We start from the raw sequence: 10,972 nt of genomic DNA, 5'->3' as shown, positions 1-10,972 counted from the left end.
GAACACCGCAGACATGGCCGCAATGTTCAGCCAGAACCCGCTCATGAACGGGCCCAACTATTCTTTCTCAGATGCTCCCAAGACACGGGGCGAGCCTCGAGAGCATGCCTTCAACCCGTAGGTGCCCCAGCTCTGGAGATTCATCAACCGCAGCTCATTAACTGTCGCAATAGCTACACCGACAATGGCGGCTCTACTCTGGCCATCTCGGGCGCCGACTTCACCATCATGGCCGGTGACACTCGCCACACCAGCGGCTACAGCATCAACTCCCGGATGTCTCCGAAAGTGTTCAAGATCGGAGGCACCACTGCCAACCAGGACGACGCCACCATAGTTCTATCCGTCTGCGGATTTGCCGCCGATGGTGAGGCTCTGCGCGATGGTCTGGATACCATCTGCAAGATCTACCGCTACCGACACGGCAAGCCAATGTCCCTCAACGCATGTGCCAAGCGTCTCTCCACCATTCTCTACCAGAAGCGATTCTTCCCATACTACACGCACGCCATGCTTGGTGGCCTTGACGAGGAGGGCGTGGGTGCTGTCTACTCTTATGACCCGGTTGGAAGCTATGAGAGGGAGCAATGCCGAGCTGGAGGAGCTGCGGGCAGTTTGATTATGCCTTTCCTGGACAACCAGGTCAACTTCAAGAACCAGTACATTCCCGGCAGCGGAGAGGGCCACGATCTCAAGGAGAGGGAGCGTCGTCCATTGTCGCGGCCGCAGGTCGAGACCATTGTCAAAGATGCCTTTGACGGTGCTGTGGAGCGTCACATCGAGGTCGGTGACACTCTCCAGATGTTGATTATCACAAAGGACGGTATCGAAGAGGCCTTTTTGCCTCTAAAGAAGGACTAGATTTGTGGTTTTCTGTTGTTTATTGAAATGCATAACGATGAATAATACCTAGCCATTCAAACATGAACGCCCGAAGAAGGCTTGATTTAGACGCACCCCTGGACTCTTCTCCCGCGTGACCATGAATTCTCTTATCAAGATCTCCGCTTCAGAACATATTGACATGCAGCCTACAATGACACCACCCACGCAGCTAGATCTAAAGCCGAAGGCGGTGTACAGAGCATGAAAATCGTTCATAGGATTTCGGCAGTACTACCTACAAATGTGTAGTAGTCCATTCCGTCCATACATACATACGGTACTTTGTAGCAAATTGCCTCCACACCCATCGCCAAACTCTGCACTCGTTGCGAGCTCTGAGTGGTGGCGAAGTGCTCCCAACTCCACTGAGAGAAGACTGATCAGCAAGAGGAGGCGGAGACAAAGCGTAGCCCTGTACTGGTAGGCAACTCGAACTGCTAGCTCATTGCGTTGTGAGAAATGCTCCTGAGCATTTTGGTTGGACGACCAACCCTGCCGGCAGAGCCAATCCCCATGGAGCTCTGCCGCAGCCGAGCCGATTTCAGCGTCCTCCAATGGGTGTCTACTTGCTAGCCGCCCCTAAGACCAACACTGCCTGACGGGAGGTACAAATTCAATTGACGGCGGATGTAGTTGATTACAGATGGACAAGTCTTTTCGTAATGACCAGAAGGAATCAAAATGGCCTTTTTATGGCCCGCATGTCTGAGTACTTGTATGAAAAGAAGGTTCGCTTTGTTAAATCATAGGGGAACGTGGCAAGGACTGAATATACAAGTAGTGGCTGACCATTCAAGACCAATTAAGCAGTTGTTGTTGGGTCTTTTCGACGTTTGATAAGATACCAACAGTTTTGAGTTTTGACGCATCATGGCCTGCAGATCTATAGCGCTTAGAAGGCCGTTCAGTCCGAGAGTGGTAGATCAATAGACCTCCCATGCTCATAATGAATATCAAAAGGCTTCCTATTCTGGGCAGTCGTCATTGTGGTAATACCGCGGTAGATACAATTGGTGCGGCTGCGTACCTGATAGGTATCATCCGGTATTGATTGAATTCTAAAGTAGTGGTGGTGCTGTGTACATGTACCTAGTATTCCGGTAATATCGGTGCTAATGACTGAACGCACTCACAGTACCTACTCGCTCCTCGTAGCTAGGAGTCTACGAGAAGCATGCTTATAGACATATTGTTCTGCATTCACTTCTCATAATTTACGATGCTTGAAGAGCAGTCCGCATAGTGTCGCCCCCTTATCGTCTGATCTCAGAGCGCAGTATACTGGTGCGGAGGCAATCTTACTTGTATGCGAATGGGGACAGGAGAGTTTCTTGATCCCCGCGCGCAGATGACGACTTACCTACCACGTACTCCTCATCACTATCATCACTCAGATTCAAACAAGTTAGCATCATGGGAAAATAAAAACACATAGCGCACGCCAGTGGAGCTCCGCATGACTGCCCGTAGCAGCTCTCAGGGGTCCAAAGCGTCTCGCCGTGCTAAAACACTCGCCGCAATTCGTAAAGACTGCCAATGGGGGACAACATGATGCCAAAGGTCTGTTTCGCTGCCTGGCTCTGTTGCATTAGGGCCTGCTGGCCAAGTGCAAGGGTCCAAACCTTACAACGCATACGTGGCAAGCAGTACATGTTGGCCCTCGTCCACGTGGTGAGGCCTCTCTCATTTTACGAGTGCCCGTCGTACAACGGCCGATCAATGCCCCGCGCGCACAGCGGCCTGTCCAATTCCATATGATTCTGAGCGCGCTGGTAGGGCGGACTGCCATTATCATAGGGGCAGGGGTGCTCTCCTCTTTGAATCCAAACGGTGCCATTGACCCTCGTTTAGCGCAAGGTACTTCGTAGACGGAAGTCCCCCCCCAAAGTAGATATTCAATCTCGTATTATGTATGTATCTTTGTAGAATTGCGGCTCATGCGTCAAGCTGTCTCGGTCAAATGGCCGCATAATGCTTGTCCAATAAGGGAGAGTCGTGTGAGTCGTCCGAAATATCCATCCATGGATTGGCGCTGGGGTCCTTGGAAGTAGGGATGAATAGTCGGAAAGCAGCGACGAATGATTTTGCCGCCTTTGGTTTCGATTGGGGGGCAGATGGAATCTGATGGTTCCGACAAAGCTGAGGTGGCAATGCGGCCATCGTGGCGAGAGAGACGGTTATCGCTTCACGTCTCCCTTTGGCGACCCATATGCTGCGCTCATTCGGGGCGTTCCTGAAAAAATCGTCGCTTGTCTGTTGATGAATTGACAGGACGATCCACCGTTCATGCTGTGCTGCCAATAGCACATCTCGGGCCGCGTGTTTGCCTGTTGATCGGAGCCGCGATGGGACGTGAACTGCAGACACTTTCGCCACTGAGACGATGAACTGGGATAAGAGCTGGAGGGCGGTGACATGGGCCGAGGCTGAGATTCACCAATATTGTCACATCGTCCGAGCACGAGATCAATGACGGCCTTTTGTCACTATGAAGGATTTATGAACAGAAGGACGAGTTAGCACCGCTTCAATGGCCCAGTTTGCGGTGACAGGACGCCTACATGTACGTTCGAGCACGCTGTCCCACTCCGGCCGAGACGTAGTCAAGTAGTGTCTTGGGGACCCCAGCGATGCGGAGTAATAGAAATGTGCCTTGGAATCGGACTTGGGATCTCGCAAATGGCGTCATTTGTCATTTGAAGCGCTTCAGCCCTCTGCATCACAGATCATGATCTCGCGGCCTTTGACGCAGATTGCGTACAGGTGCAAGAAGACGCAGGGAGCAAAGGAAGTGAGAGATGCAAAAGCAGTATTCGACGTCGGCCCACGGCTACGTCACAAAACGAAACAATGCGGGGAATCATGTGCAAATGCAGCTGGCAATCTATCATCAGCATCTGATATGTATCGCAAACCCTTTGATCGCAAGCAGGTTTGCGATTGCCATGTCGTCATGACAGGCGCGCAGAGCCCAGCGTTCGAAGCGCCGTTATGCCCAAGCCAGGCAAGATCGGCGCCCGTGCAGCTCGAAGCCCTGAACAAGCGTCGACGATGGCCGTTGGCAGTCTCCAGCCTCAGCGGCGCATCACCAGCCACTCGCAATCCGTCTCCAGCTGTAATTGTACATGCAACTCTGGAGCTACCTGCTGTAACCTACTTGTACATGACACGACATGACTTGCTGAGATGCCGCAGCAACTCATCCGCTAATGCAGACAGGCTGACGATTTCGCACATGTGCTGCGTAAGTTTGCACCCAAAGCCCTCCTTACCCATCGCAGTCCGCGCCATGGTCTATGGCATACGATTGTGGCATCTGAAACCTTTTTTTTCTTGTGCTGCTTCTCTGCGGTAAGTGCCGAGAACGTTCTCCCCGGAGCATACGGTCCGGATTTCGTCCCTAGAATTCGAGGAATGGGTATTGTTTATTGCCTAGTTCGTAAGAAGATGAGGGCGAAATACTGTTTAAGGAGCTAGCGTTTGATAGCCATTGCGCAGGTACGCCGCGGTGCTCGAGCAAACACGTACCGCCTGGTACTAACGTGGCGTGCGGATTACCGCGAGATGGCGCTGCCTCAAGTACCTGCTCTATCCGCACGTTCCTGATTATGGACGTGTAAGTGCATGTGTGGCTGTACCGCCTACGTCGACGGGTGTGGGTGGATGTGCGTGTGGCGCTCGCGGACTGAATTTCTCACGAGGGGTCAAGGTTTGGCCAGAACCTGCTTTCTGGCCGCTGTCCACTTTTGTGCCTCTGACTTCATCGTACCCACCAGGGTCCAAGTTCAAGGGTCCAGGCCAGGGTGGTGGCGGTGTTCGCGGGGAAGCGCCTCATGGGAGCCTCCTGGAAGGCTGGTGGCCTCGGAGCAGCAGCCGATGAGCAGACCTGCGACTATAGGCCCAAGGCAGCGGAGATCATGGCATGATTAGAGCAGCGGGATAGGGCTGCGAGCAATGGATCAGCGTGTGGTGGTTTTTGGACCGACTGCTACGAACTACAGGGCCGTGGGCGGGCATCGTGAGACAGACCCAATCGCCCGTATATGGGCAATTGGGCGGAATCCGATAGCAGCATAATCGGGAAACTGGCATTCCCCATGGCGGCTAGCCATCAATTGAAGCATTGGCCATAGGCAAATGGCATGGTGTGTGTGCGACAGTAGTCGATTCAGGCATTTTTAGGTCGCGGGATGGGCTTCATACCCTTGCGTTGAGGAGGCTTGGCTGCTAAGGATATGTGGGTGGGCCGGCATAGCAGAGATGGGAAGTGATCGACACGATTCCCTGGGCCTTCGCTCAACGACGTGATATCTGGCGGCTGCGCATATACTGAGTCTCGATATCCCAAGCTCCGTCATCAGCTTCGCGCTTCTGAGCAGCAGAGCTCCCGGCGCCGATCATACTGGATTCGAGCTAGGAACTGGTGCCCTCTGGGTGGACTTTGCGGATGCAGGACGACGCCGCTACGAGTATTGAGGCAACATCACGGGCTTTGATTCGAGCCCAGCGGGCTGTGTCCGCAGCTCGGCCTCGCGCTTGCATACATGAACATGCATCTGTCTGTGGCCCGTGATCAGGGATGGAGATTGGTACTTTGGTGGAAACAGAGAGAAGAGAGGCGTTGTATGCTGCAGTCGTGAAATCTCTGTATATGGATCCTCGACTAACAAGCGACCGAGGCGCGAGACTCCGTCCAAGGGGGATAACCTTGCCGATCAGAGCCACAATCACCTTATGGGCACAGCTGGAAATTCGAGCAGTGGATGTCGCCCAGGCCGTCGTTTCAAGCCATGGGCGCGGTGTCCATCCCTCTGGGTTCTGTGGCTTGACGGCCGATATAAGCCATGGGCTAAGTGGCGCGCCATATGGAAAAGCAAATCGAAATAGACCGAAGGAAAGGCAAAGAGGCCACATGGAAATGATGGAACCTCGGGTCCCACGCATCAGCCTCTGCTTGTGACAAGCCCACGATTTGCGAAATAGGCTCGCGGAAGCCATCTCTTAGTCTCGGTGAAGCCGCGGCCGCAAGCCAGGCGCCGGCGTGAAGCTGCCCCCCGTGGATGGCTTTTGCTTGATTCTGCTGGCCCCAAAAGACAAAACGCTCGACACGTAGCTGTTCGTTGCGGATGGTGTGAAGATGCTTACGACAGCTGAGCTGGTGGCATTGCATTGGCAGGCCCATTGTGGATTGGGAGCAAGTTGCGGGCCAGTGTATACTGTATGTGATGAGGCTGGCCAAGCGGTGATGCTTTTCGTCCGGAGCTTTCACCATGGCCAGCAGCGGATCGTGGCATTTTCGGCGTGGTGGCGAACCGGCAGCCACATACGGGTTCCCGGATTCCGGTTTTGTTTAAACTCGTGTGACTGATGCAACTTGGCTCGCGATGGCTGTCCATCCACCGCCACATTTCCAGATGTTAGTTCCAGGGCTCAGCTAGCAGCTGACTTGTCAACCCGCATGCCAGTTTGATTCGTCCCTTTGTTTTTCCCTGGCTGCTGCCCTATAATTTTTTTTAGTTATCCTCTGTGGCGACCTGTCTTGCTTGTTCTGCACTATTTTTGCTCCCCTGCTTGTTTCCTTCGGGTTCGGGGGGGCTCCATCCATGGCCAGCCCCCAATCCTTGCCCACACGCCCCCAGGGCGCCCTCCATAATAGTCCCCATCATAGCTATGACATTCCACCTGCTGCCCTGCTTGGAACGGTACACTACATCAGTTATCAGTTGTCAAGACAGTATAGCTCCAGTAGCAGCAAAAAGCTTAGTACCCAGTCTTTTGCCAAGTATACACGCGTGAGGGCGTCCGTCCAGCCCGGCGCCACCTCACCTTGTCTTTGAAGACTCCACCTCCTTCACAAGGAAATTCATGCACAGCAAGCCACCTGGGCTGCTCATCCGTGGCCCTGTTGATGGAACCGCAAAGATTTGCACCTGTAATGTTGGCAGCCATGCGGCCTTGGCTATGTTTAGTACAAGTATGACCAGGGGCTAAGCAAGTCTCCGCTTCTGCTCTCGCTCCGGCCCAGACAAAAGGGTAGGGATTTCCAAGCCGGTACCTTGGGTACGTCTGAAATCCCAGAAATATCCTGCTCTTGGTTCGTGCTCAGCTTGTACATGCCGCTTGGCCACACTGTGCCCGGACCCTGAGATACTAGAAGCTAATCATAGCGGCATTGCCCTTTTAGCTGTGAAGCATCATTCAGGTTTTGAGCATTTGGATCAGAAAATCAAGTATCTTCCGATCCAGCCACAGTGTAATCATTAAACGTTTCTTGCACGCAGAGACCTTTACTCCAGGTACCTCTTTGACTAGTTTGATCTTCCTCGAGGGGATTAAATGGGGGTAGGACAGCTGTAGCTCCCGAGACCGAAAACGCAATTCTTCTTTCCTCGATTCGCCAGTCCCAGGCATAATCGGGAGCAGCGTCATTGACTTTTCGATTCAGCTCTGCAGAGATTGTCCAAGATCTTCTCCATCTTTGGCAACCTGCAGAGGTTATCCAGAGCCACACCCCTTTCCCCGAACAAAGTTGACGACGGTGAACTTGCAAGGCTGCAGATCTAGAACGGCCTTGCCTGCTTACCTACTTACCGAGCGGCCCATAGTTTCCTCTCTACAGAAGCTTTGACACTTGTGAGTATAGTACTTAATCTATTGGATTTAGGAGTTTTGACCGTGGCTTACCGACAAGGTTAACACGATTGATTAACTTGTTTACTGATTCATTATGAAACGTTTATTTTGCAGGTGTGGGCAACAAAGGGCGTGAAACCAGTAGCTCAGCCATCTTTTTTTTTCCCAACTTAATTCAAAATTACCTATTATTACCTGCCCTGGGTAGCTGAGCCACTTGAGAAAATCTTTTGTACCAGGTATGTCAATACGACACAATCCTCTGGCTCGATCTGATGTGGCTAGTGGCCGTTGATATCCTTTGGGTCTCGGCCGTCATAGACTCTCTTCTTCTCATCAAGCCTGTTCATCTTCTGGAAAGAACCTGTTGATACAGTGTTCCAGAAGGCTCCCCCCGTCTAGTGTGTAGGAGAACTGCTGCCAGTCATCACCAGATTTCCACCAAAGAAGTGGGCTCTCTGGCGAGGAACTGCCGGCCTTGTAGCTCTCCCGGCCTTGGGGCTTGTCCAGCTTGTGCATTGCCTCGCCAAAAACCCCCCTCCCCATAGGGTATTATCACCCCTGCTACGGGCACACTTCTCTATTACAGCAGCATAGCGCGCATTGTCCGAACACTGATTTCCCCAGAAAGGGATTGGCTGTTCCTTGTCGCTCCGCTCTGGAGGCAAATAGTGTCTGCTGCACCCCTGAGGGCGAGTACCTTTTTGGCCCACGTCACCTGAATGTCTACCAAGTCCTATTATCATCAAACGGAATACCCTCACTCTGCTATTGAACGAAAACTTGGCATTGCCACCGTCTCAAGATTCAGATCAGAGTAAAGATATAGTAACGTTCCCTTAGTGGGCGCGTTGCTTTGTGGGCGTCTTTGATTTGTGGCAAGCGCCAGGGCGTATCATCTCCAGAGTATGCAAGGATACAGTTCGCTGGACGTGGGCGACTCAGGCTTTTATCAACACTTGCGATCTAACTAGATAATCAGAGGCCAATCACGATTATTCAGCTTTTCTCTCTTCTACTTACTACACGGTCTGCTCCTTCCCAAAGCCCCCTTGTAGTCGGGAACACATAAGATTCAACCTGTTCCGGCGGATCAAGGATCTAGCGCATCGACCAGTTTTTATCTATTTCCGCCCTTTTCAATGGGCGACGGGTCTGCCCCTCCCGATTCTGGGACGGAGAAGGTTGGCCTGATCATGCCTGAGCCAACTACCAAAGACTCTGCAGTGCCTCAAAACCAAGATCACGATCAGACAACCTCGGGGCACGATAATCACCACCAAACTCTTCCGAGTATCCTCGCAACTTCACAGCAAACGCCATCTGTTCAGCCAACATTGGCTCCCGCTTCAAACTTTGTCAATAATCGCCATGGCCCCTACAACATGACGACCATGGCCAACGCCCTACCTCTGGACAACAACTATCATCGCGGTCCGTTCCAGAGAGGGGTTCAACAGAGATATCATAACGGACCACCGCCGCCACCGCCTATGGGCCCTCCCATGCAGCAGATGCCTCAGTATACTGGTCCTTCGCTGATGAACATGGTTCCTCAGGGCTACTACGTTCCTCAAACCCACCAGATGTCGCCATATTATGGCGGTAACCACATGCCAATCAATCAGATCAACACGACGATGCTGCAGAGACAAAGCATGGCATACTACCCGAACCCGATGGACATGGGGCATCCTCATACGCAGTATTATTACCCCCAGGCGGCTCAGTATCCCGTCCAAAACCCGAATATGCAACACGTTATCGCCCAAAACCAGCCTCCTCGCGCAGGAATCGTTCAGCCCGCAGCGACGGAAGCCCTGGCTCGTAGTCAACCCCTGGGTGGGCCGCAAGTACCATTCGTATCCCGAAAACCTGTACATGGTAATTCTCTCTGCACCCCTTTTCAGACACTCCCATGATAACCAAAATCTTGACAATTACCTTAGATGAACAAAGGAGTTCCGTTCGAGGTTCTTCACGCAAGCCACGACAAACTGGTATGTTTTCCGTATCTCCTTGCCTAATCTATTATCCCTTTCCTATCTTTTCTTTTAGAATTTGTCGTTAATCGCGCTATGGCTCCAGGTAACGCCGTTTGGATCGGAAATCTTCCACCTCAGACCGATTTGATGAGTCTCGTACACCACGTTTCGAAGGAGACAGGAGGACTCGAGTCTCTGTTTTTGATTGCCAAAAGCAACTGCGCCTTTGCTAATTTCAAAGACGAGGATTCTTGTGCCACCGCTCAAATTAAACTCCATGAATCGAGATTTCAATCGGTTCGGCTCGTCAGTAGACTACGAAAGAGCGAAATTGACGGCATTACTGGCCAGCCTGCACCAACCGGACCAATCCCAGATACGACCAACACTTCTAAACCGATCAGCCAACCAAGGAGTAAATCCTCGACAAAGATTGATAACTCGGACCCAGCCAGTGCTCCCGGTGATGGAGAGTACCCGACAGTTGTTTCGTCAGGGATGCCGGCAACAAAGCTTGATAGATTCTTTATTCTAAAAAGTTTGACAGTTGATGACCTTGAACTTAGTTTTCGAACGGGAATCTGGGCAACGCAATCTCACAACGAAGAAACGTTGACGAAGGCGTTCAAGGTAGGCAGAGCAAACACCTTCAATAATCTGAATGAGACATTTTATTTTCGTTGGCTAACAACATCAAAGCAATGTAACAATGTGTATCTGATCTTTTCAGCTAATAAATCTGGAGAGTACTTTGGATATGCACGGATGGCTTCCGAGTTTAGCCCATCTCTAGATTCGACAAAGAAAACTACTCCCGTACCTCGAACGACGACCGAAGTAGATTTATCGAAAGAAATCATCACGGAGGCGACTGAATATGTTCCCAAAGGTAGCATCATCGATGATCCATCGAGAGGAACCGTATTTTGGGAAAAATATCAAGAAGAAACTGAAAAAGATGGCGATGCTGAAAACAATGGCCTGGATGGCAACGATGTTATTTCGAACGAAGAGGAGGACGATAGGTCTTGGGGAAAGCCATTCAGGGTCGAGTGGTTGTCTACATCCCGTCTCCCCTTTCATCGGATTCGTGGGTTACGAAACCCGTGGAATTCGAATCGAGAGGTCAAGATTGCCCGAGATGGAACCGAGATCGAGCCTTCTATAGGCCAGAGACTTATTGGCCTTTTCAACAACGCACAAGGTTCGGCAGCCGCAAGGCCATCTGTTGGTGCGGGAACCAGGTATCAGCAAATAGGGTCGTACAACTAGTACGCCCGATCTTGACATCTACATCATATTTGTTCGTCATCATCTGTTACTACCACCTTCTTTTGTTCCTTTTCAGCGACTTTGCTTCTCCCAGGGAGATCCCATGGGAGCCATACTTTGTTCTGTAGATACATGTATAAGATTTCTGGGCTGATGATTATATGATCATGGAGATGATGCCATGGACATCACGGCAG

General features: G+C 51.6%; 2 protein-coding genes across 2 annotated transcripts; both read left to right on the top strand.

Moving 5' to 3' along the window:
- Window positions 1-13: 13 nt before the first annotated feature.
- On the top strand, window positions 14-861 carry TGAM01_v205097 (20S proteasome subunit beta 6; the record flags this gene model as incomplete). Its single annotated transcript, XM_018808747.1, has 2 exons — window positions 14-117; window positions 174-861. The coding sequence occupies 2 exons, from the start codon at window positions 14-16 to the stop codon at window positions 859-861; spliced, it is 792 nt and encodes a 263-aa protein (XP_018658062.1).
- A 7,799-nt stretch (window positions 862-8,660) lies between these two features.
- TGAM01_v205096 (hypothetical protein) lies at window positions 8,661-10,775 on the top strand (the record flags this gene model as incomplete). The annotated part of the gene is made up of 4 exons (XM_018808749.1): window positions 8,661-9,402; window positions 9,468-9,518; window positions 9,577-10,133; window positions 10,203-10,775. The coding sequence occupies 4 exons, from the start codon at window positions 8,661-8,663 to the stop codon at window positions 10,773-10,775; spliced, it is 1,923 nt and encodes a 640-aa protein (XP_018658064.1).
- Window positions 10,776-10,972: the final 197 nt, after the last annotated feature.

The sequence above is a fragment of the Trichoderma gamsii genome, assembly GCF_001481775.2.
Source record: "Trichoderma gamsii strain T6085 chromosome Unknown Scaffold_15.2, whole genome shotgun sequence".
In the NCBI taxonomy this organism is placed as follows: Eukaryota; Fungi; Ascomycota; class Sordariomycetes; order Hypocreales; family Hypocreaceae; genus Trichoderma; species Trichoderma gamsii.
Note: the sequence above shows the minus strand (reverse complement) of the source record. Positions and strands in the feature narration are given on the sequence as shown.